Source organism: Labrus mixtus, chromosome 1 (assembly GCF_963584025.1).
Source record: "Labrus mixtus chromosome 1, fLabMix1.1, whole genome shotgun sequence".
NCBI lineage: Eukaryota > Metazoa > Chordata > Actinopteri > Labriformes > Labridae > Labrus > Labrus mixtus.
The window spans coordinates 20,779,721-20,797,042 of record NC_083612.1 but is presented as its reverse complement, the minus strand read 5'-3'; the positions used below and the strand labels follow the sequence as shown (position 1 = coordinate 20,797,042).

General features: G+C 39.6%; 1 protein-coding gene across 2 annotated transcripts in view; it reads left to right on the top strand.

Annotated features, from left to right (window-relative positions):
- The window catches only part of sbf2 (SET binding factor 2), a 92,205-nt gene that overhangs the window by 19,761 nt on the left and 55,122 nt on the right, over window positions 1-17,322 (top strand). For both annotated transcript variants that reach the window (XM_061037796.1, XM_061037788.1), the window contains exon 3: window positions 13,723-13,860. In XM_061037796.1, the coding sequence (XP_060893779.1) occupies window positions 13,723-13,860 (138 nt within the window). The remainder of the gene's footprint in view (window positions 1-13,722; window positions 13,861-17,322) is intronic.

The window sequence follows — 17,322 nt, the reverse complement described above, 5'->3', positions numbered from 1 at the left end:
TTTGCAAAAATTCAAAGTCCGCAGAAACGCGGCTTCTCCTACCTCCTCCTGTTAGCTGCAGCATTAGCTGCATGTAACGCTCGTTTCTAGCCCCCCTCGATAAAAAATTGTCAGTGCGGTGTCATTGTCAGTGTGACATCACTGATCTAAGTCCATTGGCTCATTGTGGCAACCCTGCAGCTCATGTTGCACGCCCGTTAACTTCTGTAGCACGCCCACAATATGCCGTAGCCTGCGGTAGCACAGTAGTGCTAAGGTGCTAATGTTTTGGCTCCCCTCGGACGGAGCCAGTGGCTGCATTCCCAATATGGTAAAAGAGGCGGGACATTTCCGAGAACCGTGCTGAGCGACTGACCAATAACGACAGAGCGGATCGGCAGACCAATCAGAGCAGACTTGGCCCATGTGGGGCTCTGCAGTGGGGGCTCAGCAGAGCGTAGCTGACGGACTCAGAGCGTAGAGGGAGCAAGGAGGAGCAGTACATGAAAACAGACACTTTTTTCGGACTTTAGCTATTGTGAACGTACAAAAGTAGGTACATAGATTAAATATACGAACCCCAAAAAGGGCATAATATGGGCTCTTTAAATTATGAATGAAGTTAAAGTCTGCATAAAAGCACACTGCAGTCCTCTTGGGGAGACACACCGATCGTCTCTGCTACAGTGGGATCACTAATAAACTAAAAGATACCTGCAACCCAGCTTCTATTATTCAGAATTCTGAATTTTATGGGGCTGTTTTCTAACATCGTACACATTCTTTATCAGTCAGAGTCAGATAAGTCAGAGTCCTCCTCATTATCTTCCGAGTCCAAATGCAGTAAGTCCGAGTCAGTGCACAAGTTCTAGTCGAGTCTTGGACTCAAGTACTACAAACTCTTAATAAGTTAATCTCTTATTGTTTAATGTCCAAGTTAAATGTAAACACACATTTCTGCATTCGTGTTCACATACGTTTTATACAGTTTTCCCATTTCTACATTGAGAGAAAACACTTAATGTTTCCTGGAACAAAAATTTTTGAAATAGCTGGAAAGGCATATAATCCATAAAGTGTAATCAGAATCATTAAACATTGAACAGTAACCATGACAACATGAACTGAATGACATGGAAAGCTTTGTATTGGCTTCCAGTCTATGTGTGTGTATGTATGTTAAGTGTGTGTTTAGTGAAGTGAGATGTCTTGACAACTTTCCTCAAGAGGTCAAACACATTACATGCAGCCTGCAGACAACTGTCAGCAGACTCGCCCACACTATCTCCACTACAGTCGTGTTTCCAAGCAGGAAAACAAAAGTTTTCTCTGGTGACATCACTCTTAACATTTTTCGAAAACTTGATTTTAGGTGTTGCCTCCATTACCTGCACGTTGTAACTTGTACTGAAAGATTGAGAAAACCTTACTAAATTGAAAGATCTCTTCCCTTTTTTCAACTTTTTTGTTTCTGTGAGTTCTCAAGGAGCAACATTAACCAAAGGTTTAGTCTCCCTTGCTTTATCAATCGGCATTACTATTTGATATACGATAATGAAATGTATGTATTTTTTTGTTTCTGTTGTATGTGATCTACATTTAAAATGGTTGTGTTTTTCAGCTAAACAAATAAAATAATTTGAAAATATATAAGGCCCTGGGAACTTTGAATAGGCACTTAGTCAATCGATAAAAACCTGATTGCATTTTCATGGTTTGTATTGACTTAAAATAGAGAAATGAAGTTTGTTATGGGGTCAAACATTTTAAGTCCTTGGTCAGCAGTTAGAGATTGACCTTTGTCAAGACTGTAGCTGAAACATCCTCAGACTAATTGTTGACTCCAAAACGTTCACTTTTCCACGTCTCTCCTTGACATATATCTAAGTTTGTTTTTACAGTGACCTGTCCTAACCTTTTTAAAGGCCATTAGTATTTAACCTTAGTTCTTCTACAGTGAAAACAGTGTTGTTGTGGCTGCGGGGGAGATGCTGCGGCACTGAACAATAGTTATCCTGTCCTGGCCCAGTCCAACGCTCAGTATGCTGCGTGGGTTTTCTGTTCCTGTCAGTCAGCCAGGCCAGAAGAGTTGTTTCTTTGACCACATGCCATGCGGGTCATTTGGTATTTTATCTATTTTTTTACTCAGACATATGAAACATGTATCAAAAACTTTTTGATACATGAAAAGTGTACAGGAAGACATTTTACAATTTTTTGTAACATTTGCCAGAATTAAGAGCCAAATAGAGGATATCAGAATTACTATTGGCCAAGTCATGTTGATAGGTTTTCAATGGAGTGAGTCCCATGGGTGGTGTTTGGAGTGTATTTTAATTGAAGTTTCAAAAGACAGAGAGAGAAGTTTACTTCTTTGCCTAAGCTGTACTCTCACCTTTATAGAATTATAAATGAATTCTGCTGATTCACTTTCCATTGCAGTCAAACAAACATTTTTCATTTTTGTTTGTGGGTTAATCCACGATAGACATGCTAAACAATAACATGTCTGGACCATAGACTGTGAATATTAATGGACAGAGCCTGAGTGACGTCAGCCATCTGTTACTGCAGGGGTCGCCGGAGGCTCATCGTCAGCCGCCGCCATGCTGGAAATGCTGTCCCAGCCTAACTTTCAGTCAACCTAACGACAGGCTTAGAGCCGAAGCTGAGGTGGGGTTTAAGCCTCTTGACGAACCGTTACATCGCGCCTACCTGTCAGTCATGTCAGCTACACGCCTAACACGTATCGGCTTTTTTCTAGACGTAAGGGTACTAGATTGTATACTTAATTATATATTACACGCCAACGGGTGGATTTGCATTTAGATGAAAGGGTGGACATAAAACAAACACAGGGCATTTTTTTATTATTTAATTTCTGGACAAACATTGGCAGAGACTGTAGAGACGCTGCAGGAAGAAATGACAAATGATTGTCCTGTCACATCTCCACCAAAGTATTCTCTTCTGCGTTCCCAAATCCAATTCTCTATCCCCAATAACGGCTAAGATGGTCTTTGATGGAAAACCCAAATCTAGTCTTCAAAACAATCTTTATAAACAAGGTTAACGTCACAGGCAATACATCTATGCCTCCCTAAAATTGAATCTTTTAAAGAAATTAACTTTTTTTTATCATGAATAAGTGTAAACATTTCCAGCCTGATTGAATCAAGACAGTACCAGGTACCGCATACGTAATGCTACCTTAAACCATTTCTTGTTTTCCTCTCTCAAAAATGTGTAGAGATGAAATTTTAAATATTTCCTCTCGGGCCCAACTTCCTCAAATGTTGGACCAGACTGTAAATATTTGTGTGTCATTTCTCTAGAACTATGTCCTGTTGAATTCCTCCTTTTTTCCTCAAATCCCTGCCGTAATAAGGAACGCGGCTCGTACTTCCAGGAAGGATGTTCAAGTCATTCAGAAATTGTTAACTGCTGTTTTCTGATTACCGGAGGGATTTGTACAGATAATGCAATTGCTATATTTGATATTTTGTCTAAGACACAGACACTTCATGATTTGCCTCTGGGCCTCGGCTCATGTTCAGTTTTCTTAAGAAAAGAATCAGTCTTATTGCTAAGAGATGTCTTTTGTCTGGCTTTGTTCTCTCAGCAGGCTGCAAAAGTGAATCATGACAAAGCTTAACGGCATTTGTTCATCATTCGAGCCTTGGTTAGTCAGTGTCAGGCTCTGTGCCAAACCAGACCGATGAAAGAATGCGGACTAATTGTGTCACTTGATGGATTGACTCAAGTGACCAGAACTTGACATGTCATGCTGCACGTCTGCTCTCTGATGTTTGTCAAAACTATGAGAGAAAAGCAAAACAGTGCATTCCAGATAGCAGGATGCCGATCCAGACAGAGAGGAGAATGGGATCATGTGTTTGTCAGGAAGATCCTCACATGAGTAATCAATGCTTCGTGTGCTAGTGAAGCTAAACACATCAGGAAACAAAGCTGGGACTGTCAGGCGAGCAGGACTTTCCATGCTGAAAAGCACTGAGTTCACCAGGAAATGGGAATACACAGGATGAAATGAAGTCTCAGTACGCTGGAAAGGGCAGATACTAAAACTTTTAGATCAAATACAGTAAGAGCTTAATGGTTTACTGTTAATTCAGTTGTTTAAAGGGTTTCTTCCCTTGTTATTCCCCATTCACATTAACAGAAAAACACAGATTTCCAGTAACTCAGAGTTTGATGGTTATGAATTCAAGATACCAAACAAACAAACAAAACTTGAAGCGCAGGAGAGCTGTTAAGGCCAACTGTGTGGCCAGCCAGGAGCCGAGCAGAGAAACATGTAGCAGTGAACTGGTGCCAGTAGCCAGGAAGGTGTGAGAGCAGGTTTTTGGGATACCCCGGCTATCCTGTACATTTCCTTCTCTCTAAAGAGCTGGCTGGCTCCAGACATTCCTCTTACTGCTACTGGTGAATACTACTGTGGAGTTAAAAAATCTGCTTACTGCTGCTGGAAGTGGGTGTAGTGGCTGGGAAAGTTATATGGGTAGCAGTGTTGGTCACTAGCTGAACCTGTTAGTGTATTTGGTTGTTAGGAGGAGCAACCAATCAGCTACCATCTGATGACCATTTAGCATCTTGGTGCAACAACCAATATTTGAAGGCTTACCAATATTTGAAAGCCAGTGGATATCTTTATGGAAAATGGCCCTTATCCTGGGCCAAGACTTTCCCTTTTGTGTTTTATTCATTACAGTCAAACTGATCAAGACGATATAGAGTTAAGAGACAACATCTTGGTATCTAAATTCATTGCAGGTAAGTTCTTAAAGAGATTGATTAAAAGCTGAAATGTTTTTCGATGAGAGGAGAAGGTTTTTGGAAACGCATTATGGCAAATGCATTGGCCTTGTTTCTCCACCTCTCCACACAGACTGTTTGCATGAAGTCCTTCAAATGTTATCGATCAGTATTGTTCAGACTACAGACTTCACAGAAACTCCAAAAATTGTGTCAATCATTGGTTAAGACAATTAAGACAGCCTGTAAAAACTGTTGTGTGGTTGTTCAAAAATATAGTTTCCCGTTGCTAAATATGACCCTTCAGCACATGTTGTTTTTTTTGTTGATTTCAGGGAATTGTTGATTGACAACCATTTACAGTATGTGTAACCACTTCCCTTTTCACTTGATTTACTAAACTGGTGGTTTGAGCTGAGCTAAAGAAGGGCAGAGACCGAGGCTGATGATGAGTACTGTAAGTCAGCCCAGGCCCCCACAAGGCGGTGGAGGAAGCACCTGTTCTTCCACTGGGTCGTTATCATCCATTATCTTACTGTGCTCTAAAGGCCGGGTCTGACGCAGGACAGCTATTGTGCTGAACTACAACCTCAGGACAAAGCTGTTTACCCTGTGCTTTCATTTATCACTCCATGTACACACCACTGTGTTTTGATGTTTCATGTTCACTTTTTTACAGCTAAAAATAAAGACAACAACTGTGTTTACCTACAGTCAGCTGATAGACTGAATAATATTTATAAAAAGCAGTATTGAAACCTGAACTCATTTTTATGTCGAAAGTTATTTTAAAAAGCTGCATCATTTCAATTACAGTATTTCTTACACCCAATCAGGGACATCAGCTTAACAAAAAAGGAAAAACATAAGGATCTCAAAACATTACAACACATTTCTAAGATATACTCTATTAATCCCACGAGGGGAAATTCAATTTACACACTGTTGTTAAACATGCTACACACACACATGCACAAACAGGACCTATGGACATGCACTAGTGGAGAGAGGTCAGAGTGAGGGGTCCTGATATATATATTTTTTTTTTTTTGGGGGGGGGGGGGGGGGGGGGGGGGGTGGAGGATGTTCAGTGTCTTGCTCGAGGGCACCTCGGCATTGCTCAGGAAGTGAATTGGCACCTCTCCAACTACCAGACCAATTTCCAGATTTGGTCCGCACTGGGACTTCTGTGAAAACTTGCATAAAAATGTATTCTAAAAGACTGAATATACTTCCTAGTCTTATAGTGAATGGATTAAAAAAAGCAATCACAAGAAACTTAAGAAGAATGTTGTCTATTTCTCCCACTGCTGCAACCAGGGAAGTGTCAGAAGAAGTGATTCAGACCACATTGGTGCACCAATGCACCAAGAAGTTCATTAGGTAAGAAGTAGGTAACTTTAACTTAAGTAACTTTTTTTTTTTTAAAAAGAAGACTTTACATACATTTACAGAACAGGATCTGCAGAGAGATTATATATACCAATTCATCCAAATGCAGCAAAAATTAATAAAAGTGAAGGTTCCTCATAGTTACTCTAGGGTAGAAAAAGTCCTTTTAATTTTCCTATTTCAGACTAAATGAGTGTTTTCCAGGAGGCTGAGTTGAGTCTGAATACATCTTTAAATGCCCCTTAAAACACTACAGCACATAATGCAGATGTGCAGCCTGGTCTCAGTCAAGCAGATGCAGGTGAATTGTTCGAAAGCCAAAAGTACAACTGCTGGTAGTTGAGGTTTAGAGGCCAGATGTGACCCTGTAGCAGGTCCCGGGGAGGTATCACGGTTCGCTTCAAGGTCAAAAGGCAACTTAAATCAGACAGATCTAACGTCCCTGTCAAATAGTTAACTTAAAGTAGAGAAACCAGCACAGACACTTATAACTTAGCGGTGGTAAATACTTGAGTTTGCACTGATGGAAAGGACAAAAAGCAGTCCAACAGTATCATCTGCTTTCTCTCTGTGTACTAGTAAGTACATTATGTAACAGAGGTTGTTAGTTATTTGTTTATAGAATATGGTGCAGCACTCCATCTTGATATTATCACTTTGATAAGGCCGAAACATTTGTTTTATAAATATTTATGCAAAGCGAACTTCTCTAAAAGTCTCCATTTTTCACTTCCACATTCTGTAAATGTTTGAGGTTGAGGCCACGTAGAGCATAATGAGGACAGTCATGTTTGTGTTTTTCACCTTGGCTGTCATAAGCGCCAGAATCAGAATCTGTTTTTTTCATGATCTGTTGGTGTCCATTCTGATTTGGCTCTCTGTCATGTTGGAGTCTGGAGAAATTTTAAGCTGTCTGTAATACTTTTACAGATTGCTGGCTGGAATATGTTATTTTACATGTTCCAAAGTCTGCCGATCCACGTGCAACAGAATATGTGATACACTCATCGTCAATAGTTGACCAACTTAAGCTGAATTTATAATAGTTTACTGAGCAGCTGAATTCAAAAAGCTCCGGTTTGAGAACATTTCCTCAAGGAAAGGTCCTGAACATTATAATGTCTAACTTGTGATATGATTCAGGGCCATTTTAAAGGAGTCTAGTAGTTGTATCAACATCACATTGGTCTGTGACCTACTAGCCGCTGAAATCGTACAGGCAAGAAAAGCTGCACCATTTAAGATAACCAAATGTAAAAGCATTATCAAATTTCCACACTCAACAAAATAAACCTGGATCTGGATAGGACGGCACCTGCGTCCAGATTTGGACCACGGCCCGGCATGTGGTGATGGCCTACTTATACCTTGTAATTTATACCTTACCTTTTGTTGTGTCATTTTTCCCAGCAGTTTTTTGTATGTTGTGAAGTTGGTGAACATTTATTCTTTATTTATTAGTGTTTTTATTAAGTTGCAGGACATTGACCTCTCAGGGCCACCGTAGAATGGGTTTTTGAATCTTGTCTAAAAAGTACAGTCTGCTGACAGTCTGTCAGGCCATGATTAACCCAGTTGTATAAGCAGGCATGCTGATGACAGACTGGGACCTTCTTAAGCTGAAGTCATTGATTAATCTTGCTTTAATACTTAAAGCTTTACACTGTTTCTATTTGAACTCTACTTGCTTGAGGGTCAATAGTTTTTCTCGTAGTATTGAAGGATTTATTAAATTATTCTTGTTTTCATAATACTCAAATGTTTTTATAATATTAGTTTAACTGTAGAAGCTGCTATAAAACAGTGCTGGGAAAACCCTTGGACTTTTCTTGGATTCTTGCAGGGAAGTTTTGTACCCTTGACATTGTTTTTTTGCAATGTTTTAACTGGCTTATTCTTGGATGATATCATGCCTGTTAACCTACTTTGACAAAAACAAACATTATTACAGTTCATTTAATGTTGGGGACCTTCATGCCAGTCATGAACATCACACAGCCTCACAAAGTAAAGCTTTAAGAGGAAGGTTAAAAGAGCAAGATGAATTCATCTGACAGTACATCGATTTAGGCATTGGAATGTCAAATTCTCTAAAGTGTCCTTCTTTGTTTGCCTCTTGATCCGTTTTTGTTTTCAAGTTGCATGTGGAGAGTTGGCCATATGTTTTTAATTCATGTTGTGTTTTGAAATAAACCCAACTATTTGCCTGAGGTTAACAAATCTTCTCCAGGGACGATGGGGGGTCGGCTGACTTGTCCTTATGATCTTTGTTCTGGACTACGCATGCTTTAAAAAAAAAAAAAACAACTTAAATTTGTGTGTCTAAAAATACATGAAGTAGGTTCTTTTCTGGTGTAACATTACCTGCACATATGGCATCTATGAAGCTTGTAATTTTGTATACAAGATAGTTTTCAGTATTTGTTCGATGACTCTTCCTGTCGTGCCTGACTAGACATTTACGTGGTCCATCATGGCCATCTAAAAATATCTACCTCTAAAATGAACCATATGTGCTGCGTGTTGCATAACAGATGAGTAAATGAAACAAGGAGCGTTGATGACAGCGGGGAGGCAGAGTTGAGGAATGGAAGTTGGGGAGGGATGCCACCTCAGCAGAGTCTTCTGAGACACAGCAAAGCTTTGGCTGTAAATTGACTCACTCCAACCACTAAATAGTATTTTGCTCATCTTTTGAAAAGTTTTCCTGACTGCACTGTCTTGACAGTAATTTTACATTCATGTTTGTCAACAATAATTTAGTGTTGTATAAAAGTTCAACAGATTATGGGACTTTTTATACATGTTCCTTTCGTTAATACTTTTGTACAAGCTTTGTTATTGTCTGCAGACATAAATGCTAATCATCTCCACTAAGGACGTTACGTTTCGATGCAGTTTGCTTTTTCCTTGGCAGGATTTTAAATAAAAAAAGTTCTGGCTAAAATTTTATGAGACTTGATGGGAAGACGTAGCATGTGCCAGGGACAAATCCATTATATTTTGAGTGGTAAAGTCATACACCAGGAATGATATTGACTAAAGTGTAACACTGGTTACTATGGCAAAGTTAATTGTGTGGTTTAAATAAACACACAACAAAAACTCAAATCAAAACACAAAACTGTTGAAATCAATACACTGCTATCTTGATGATCCTTTAGCCAGGCACAACCATATTTTTCCATAATTATGATTTGTAAATAAAATCAGATGTCAATTGTTGTTGCCATTCAAAATGTGCTTTTTAAGGATCACTGGACTAAAAGCCTTGGCAGAGGTCTGGGCTCTTTCAATATTATTTATGTAATTTCCTTCATTATTTTAATTCATTGCTATTTATATTATTTTTAAGTGATCTTACAACATAATGTATGTTATATTTGAATGTTTTCTTTTGATTGTTTTAATCAATTCTTTAAATTTTCTCACTATGAATGATTGAAACATCCTTATTGCGATTGGTGAATTGTTGAGGTGTAAAGACTTACACTACAGTAGAGTGGATTTTACCATCACAGCCCCCTGGGGGGCCGTGACACAGACAGGGATGTTATACAGAGTCAATTTTGATTCATTGTGTCAAGGCTCTGTACTCGGTGACTTCAGAGCACTGTAACACTAGTAAGTGCTGAGTTTAGATTACTTCTCAGCATTTGCTCATTACTTTTAATAAAAAACCTAAGAAAGGACTGTGGAAAATGTTTTTCTTTCCCTCTCATTCAGTTTTGTCATTCTTATCAGATGATGTTTAAGAACTTTGGTGCCTGATTTAATTCAGTTTTTTTTTTTATCTCAACCAAGTTATGCAACAAGTCTCTTTCCTAAAGGTTGTGTGTGATTGATCTAATATTTGGTAACATGAACTCTTCAAGTCTTTAATGACCCTTCAACCTTTGTTTGTAAGGACAGGTCTCTTAACTGTGGGGTCATAGTGAGTACTGCATATTGTTCATGTTTCAGCTGTACCGTACTTCAGAAGCCAAAGCTGACCCAACTCTCTCCGTCTCTTTCTCCTGACTCATCTTTAGTATAGGCTGCTGCTCTAGTTATATCTGGCCTGACTCGGCCTTGATGTCACATCACACTATGAGAACGTGGTCCTGTGCTAATCAAGCAAAGCCTCAGTGTGTTATTTTTTCTTTTTAGTAGTGCTGCTTCTCATGCACTCTGCTGTGACCATGCTTAACAGGTCATTCTGCAGCTCCAGTGTCAGGTGCTGGGTGGGGAAATGGTACAGTTGGGTGGGTGTCGGTCATACCAGGCTGCAGCACATGATGTGATGCAGAGGGTTTAGCTGGAGGGCAGCAGTTTACTTAGCTTTGACATTAATACACCAAGTGTGTCCCGGAGTTCCTTTGTCACTTGACTACGGTCTAATTTTGGAATTAGAGATGTCCTTTCCCTCGGCTGTGTGTGTGTGTGTGTGTGTGTGTGTGTGTGTGTGTGTGTGTGTGTGTGTGTGTGTGTGCGTGTGCGTGTGTGTGTGTGTAGTTTATATAGGCTACGTTTGCTATGTGTTGACCTTTGCAACTGTTGGACTGCTGTGTAGTTCTCCGTCATACTAAATGCACAATACAGCTTGTGTCTCATGCTGATCATCAGCCCTATACTCATTTCACAATTAGCTCATCCACTACCAAAATGGATATCCAGATGTGTAAGAAAAATGGCCCTATAGACTTGATTTGTTTTCTCTACGGATTACTGTTTTACAGCCTGACATTTTGACAATTTTTGAAGAAAAAAAGAAAAGAAAATTGTTCTTGTTCCTCAACCTCTATCGTTCATCCTTTTTTAAAACATTTTTTTAAAGATTTATTTTTGGGCTTTTTGGGCCTTTAATGGAGAGATAGAACAGTGGATAGAGTTGGAAACCAGGGCAAGAGAGTGCCACAGGCAGGATGCGAACCCGGGCCGCCCGCTTGAGACGACAGCCTCAATACACGCCCTAACCATTGCGCCACCAGCGCGCCCCATCCATCAAAAAACAACACTAGAGCCCGACCGATAAATGGCCCCGCCGATATTATCTGCAGATATTAGCATATCATGTGTCTATCTGTGCCTTCTTTCCATAAATATTGAAGATAGATCTAAAATCGGCCAATATATCGATATCTGAACTTTTCCCTCCCAAAAATCCCATATCGGTCGGGCCCTAAACAACACATCTTAACCCATTTTGTCCTCTAACACGATTAGCCTTAAACAAGTGGCCCTTGTGTTTATATCCACTCTGCACTCTGTGTTTGGCTTACTTCAAAATCAAATCATTTCTCAAGTTGGATATTTTTAGTATTTTTAGTGCATAGTTTCATTTAGATTTAGAAATGTGGTCACATTTTTAAAGCATGATGCACAAGCAAGAAATGAACACACAACCTATGTGTAGGACTTATAAGTGCACATGGCAGCATATTCAAAGTCTCTGTAACTTGTTTTTTTGACAGAAATGCAGTAGGGAGAGTTTTTTTTATCTTTTTCTTATTCTTTACACTGATCTGCCTTTTCTGTAAAGCTAGTGATGGATCTAGAAACATTAAAGCTAGATAATCATTCATACTTTTGTTGAGACAGTCATAACGTTGAAATGATGTCAGAAGTCTGTCTGGATGCCATCGCCTCTGAATCAAGTGAAGTTTACTAAACTCCCTCAAGTGTCTTTGAAGGCACGCCAGCTCTTGAGTGTCTCTCTGCAGACCTACAGGCGAGATAATGGCTCAAAGGAAACACTGATTTAATATCAGGGAAGTCCATTCATGCTCTCACCTTCACGCCTCCACGTGCTCTCTGCATCTCTCTTGCACACTTAGTCCCTCTCTCACAGATGTATACACTCCGACATACACACACACACACACACACACAGGATGTCATATCTCCCGTCATCTTCAGAGCTATGCAGTCCCAAAGGTGTTTGTCTCTTTTTTGACAACAATGAATGGCATACTTGGAATAGTTTAGGACAGGAGCACGGTTATCTGCACATGTCCTTGTTTATGCGCACAGACCTGCACACAAACACACAACTTACTACACAGCAGGTTTAACAGATTTCCTGCAAGCTATTGTATCTGCAGTAAGATGGTAGCATCCTGGTCCAAACCCCCCGCCCCTCCTTTTCCTCTCTTCCTCTTTTTCTTCCAGCTTTCCTTCCTTCTCTCTCTCCTCTGTCTTTTTTTTTGTGCTTTGCTCGTGCATTTATCGGAGGCTGTGTATAGATTTGTCAACCATCTGTTTTTGCCCTCACCAACCCCTCCTTTACCCATACTCCTCTTTTCCTCCATGTGTCCAGTGATCCCCTGTGTAACCCCTGAGGAGCAGTCTAAACACTGTTTTCTGAGCCAGAGCCAGTTGGGCCTCCAGCAAAAACAGAGAGAGAGCAGACACAAACACCAGTCTCTTGGACTAAATGCCCGCCTGCCTCACATATTTGGGCTCTCAAGTTTGTTTGACAATAATTCGTCCACAGTTATTAATAACGCCTCAGTTTTGTTTGTTAGATATGGTAGTATTTCATCTCACGTGGTAAACCCATATTAATCTTGGTTGGTTTCATTTATTGGCGTGTTTAATTGACATTTTTGTCAATTGTGTGGATGCTTAAGAATATATTGGTCTTTAAACATAAAGTCATTTTTCTAATAAACCATGCATGTCTATTAAAACACTATCAGAACAAAGCCTGTGTTTTGTCCACACTTTGCAGATGTTTTCTATCGGCCTTGGTTATGACTCACTGTTAAAACCTCTTTGATATGCTTTTTATTATGGTAACATTGTTACTGAGTTAAGGTGGCCACAGTTTACTGAAACATATGCTCTGCACTGTCATGCATTGATAATTGGAGATTTGTGGGGATCTTAAGTTCTCAATAAAAATAATGTTTGAAAATAGAAATAATATGTTATTCCAGGAATATTTTACAGGGGGACGACTCTCTTGGAGATTCATAATACTTCAAAATAAAAGCCTACTTAAGCCACTTTTACCAGAAGCTCAGCCAGTATGTTGTTGGTGAATCTCTGATGCAGACAGAGAGCATTAAAACCAAGGTACATTTTTAGTCTCATACAAAACGTACTTATCTGTGCCAAAGTGAAGTAAGTTTGTATGTTGTTGGTCTTGGGTCCATGAGTCTTAATCAAGATATTTGCAGTAATTATCAGTCAATGAACTCAGGCAGTGGTTTGGCCTGGCACCCTCGATGATTACTTTCAATGAAAATAAATACTGAGCATGCCACTTCCCACTCTGGTGAGCAGATGTAATTGTTGCTCAGAAGCAGGACATCCTGTCTACGCTTTCCATGGGGCCATTAGGATTGGACTAGCATTAGGAACTAACTAGCAGAAGGCCACTGCGTACAGCCTAACCTCTGAAGTTTTGGCTGTTGTCTATATTTGAAAAACAATTTTCTGCAATTAGTTAATGACTGTTTAAATGATTCACAACTTAATGCCAAATTGTTTTCTCCTTCCTGTCTGCCTCAGTCAGTGCAGCAATGGCTGTACATTGACTTATTACCAGACATGACAATCTCTTGCAATAATGTTTTATCTGTATTTCTCCAGTTCTGCCAGCCTGGAGGTTGGAGGCTGTCCCGAGATAGAAAAGCACCCACCTTCTTCACCGTTGTGCTGACAGACATCGATTCAGACCGACACTACTGTTCCTGCCTCACCTTCTATGAGGCTGAGGTTAATCTGCAGGTGAGACACACACACACACACACACACACACACACACACACACACACACACACACACACACACACACACACACACACATTTCTTATTTGCTTTAAAGTTTCGAGGACTGAGCTGTCTTTTCACACCTTTATGTGCTTGGGTTTTGATAACTTTCTGAGTGGTTTTAATTCATGCAGTGACTCAATTGTTTATTTTACTTAATAAGCTGTCCTTTTTCAGCATCACATTAAATATGTAGCTTATCCCAGAACTCATAAGATGAAGATTTTCAGGTGCATTAGAGCAATGGTTCCAAACCTTTTTTTCTTGGAGCCCTTACTACTTGCAACTAAGAAAAGCTGAGCCGCGCCAGGATCCACACGGAGAAAAAAGGGATACATTGCTTTCAAAAATGAAAATACATTTTAATAGTTTTTATTGATTAAATCCTATCAGAGTATGCCTTCACTCTTGTTTTTACAAGCAGACAGAGCCTTGCGCCCCACCTGAGATATCTTAGGTTGGCCCGTGTAAAACTTTTAAGAAAAGTCGGTCGTGTGTGTGTTGTCTTCAATTTTAGGAATTTGTAGAAAACAAAAGCCTGCTAGGATCGTGCCTAATAAATTTAGGGTTGGCTGAAAGATGTTGCTATAAAGCAGAGGATGGTCCTGTGCATCATTTCAGCACTTTTCATTTGATTTACTCGTGCATAAAAAAACTGTTTGATTGCAGATCAGCATTCATGGCAACAATGTTCAAACCCCCCATAAGTATGAGATTAAAACAGATTTGTTTGGAAGGGATCATTTAGATTCAAGTGATCTTGTTAATATGTATCCTGCCAAAGCCCACAGAATACCAAACTAATTGTTTCACTATGTTCCAATTTGTTAGAGTCCTTGAATGACTCCTGTAGATCTGCCCCCAGTTATTTACCATACAGTACCCCCCCACGTGGCAGGCAGTTGTCAATCTCAGACGGGTTGAATCAGCATAACAAATTCAAGTGAAGTTCAAGATTCAGACTTTTTCCGAGAAGTATGTGCCAGTCACATTGTAAGAATCAACACTAGTAGCGCATCCTTTACTCATTAGGATTTTCAGCTTGTTTGTGAATCAGTAATCACACCAACATTCCTCTGTTTGCGCAACATGGCACATTTTTCCAAGTTTGTTCACAAGTTCCAGAGGAGGAAGACTTTAGGGCAAATTGTCACATAAAAGGGAGAAAATACCAAAAATAGCTCATTCGTTAAATGTTAAAAGCTCTCTTTCAAGAAGCCTTCATTCCCGGTGTTGGTCAGCAGTTGGTGAGGTCCGTCTGCAGTAAACACCATGCCTCAAACAGACCAGTGCATCATTCTCATACAGAATTGAATCTTCAATCATCCATGTTGTGTTTTCTGTCCTCACACACTAAGCAGGAGGGTATTGAATACTCATTAATAACAGATTAAGATGTGTGGCTTACACTTTTTAAGTTAGTCTTTGTTAACTATAATTGGGGGACTGGCAAGAAATTCAGTCGGGGGTAGAAACTTTGCTTTTCACACATACTCTAGATTTATTGTTGGTATTTGCTCTATGAAATAACAGAAGTTTAGTTGTCGTATCAATTTGCACCAAATAATTATGAAAGGGACTTCAACATGGAACACTAAATGTACATAAACAATATTATATTGGTTTAATGATGTTCCCAAGGTAATTAAAAAAACAAACAGGAAAAGGGCAGTCTTCAATGTTCCTCTGATGGATTTGACACAATAGGGTATGCTTGAGGCCTGCACAATATAAGAAAAAGATGTGATGTAAGAGAACTTTGTGATTAAGATTGGAAAGGTGACAGTAAACAAAAACTAAAGAGTGCATGTAAGCTATAACCCACAGTTTCTGTCTACTTACTGTTCTTCATGTTTTATACAATACATGTGTTTACAACATGTATCTCCTGAATCCATAATAATGTAGCAACAATGAATCTGAAGGTAGCTGATAGTTAGCTCAACTTTTCTTCTGGTTGCATCAAATGATGTGAAGGCCTGGCTGTCATACATTCAGTAGTGGTGCAGCAGAAGCTCAGTCTGTAGGGACTTGGGTTGGGAACTGGAGGGTTGCTTTAGAGGTGCCACGTCACTTCCCAAGTACTGCCCTTGAGCAAGGCCCCACTCTCTGACATCTGTCCATTAATGCATGTCTATCGGTCCTGTTTGTGCATGTGTGTATTCTATGTGTGTGTGAGTGTTAACCAGAACTTCCCCTCTCAGATATAATACTGTATGTCACATTGAAATATAGAGAAAGCAGTGCTTGTTTACGATAAATTCAGACTTTTGTGATGTGTTGAGAATTACCGTAAATCATTGTGACTAAGATGAAATTGCAATTAATTGCACAGCCTTAATGCCCTCCATGTTGTCCCTCCAATGAAGAAAACGTAATTAAAAGGCGGCTCGAGTTTATTCTCCATTCTTGCATGCAACTGGTTCCCCCCCTTTTTTTCTTTTTTTCCATCCATCAGACAGGCTGAGTCTGCCCTGTGAGTACCAGTGAGAAAACACAATGAAATGTTGCACAGGTATTAGGGACTGAGAATTTTAACTTTCCTCCCTAAAATCGATTCAATGTTTTGCTGCTTTGATAAGAACGATTGTCAGACCTGAATAGCGGCATTAACTTAGTCAGTAAGGAAGTTTTGCAAAGTACATTTTTTGTCATTTGTGGCCATTTACTAATCAACACATTAACCAACACCTTACATATCTTTCCTTTAAGCTTCCCATTTTCCAAGAGCAGGTCTATAACGGCTTTTGAAGAGAGACATTGAGAAAAGGAAGCGTTTTTCAAGAACTTTTCTTATCCTCATGTCTGAAATAGCACACAGTAATTGAGATGTTTGTGTATTCCAAGAAGACACGTGGATGTTTTGTGTGTATAACATATTGTTTCCCTAACCACAACACCGCCTCAGATATTTTATCAGCCCTGTGTTAATCATGATATTAGGCTATATTTGGCCTCGTTCAGAGAAAATAAACCCCCATTGCTGGATTCCACTGATGATCTTCTTGAAACATGAGGGTGTTTTAACAATCTGTACTCTTTAAACGGACGTCTTTATCTGCTTAGTTAGATTCCAGAGACAGTCCAGACAGGCGGCGGAGGAATGTATTTTGTCTAATAATTGAACCAAATCCTTAGAAATAATGGTGAAATGTAACCTCCATCTTATTGGGTTATTTTGATCTTACTCCGTGCTCCTGCGATACTGAAGCACTTAAGGCATGTTTTCACTGTCTGGAGAAATATACCAGAAAGTGATAAAGGCCTCAGTTAGGAATGAGCGCTGAGTGTATCAGTGTGATGATAGGGCTCATGAATCCACGATAGAGACAATAAGAACCAGATTGAGGCTGCTGCTTGTAAGACAAGCTTGTCCTGATTTGGGTAAATGTTGACATCTGATCATAGCAAGAACTACTT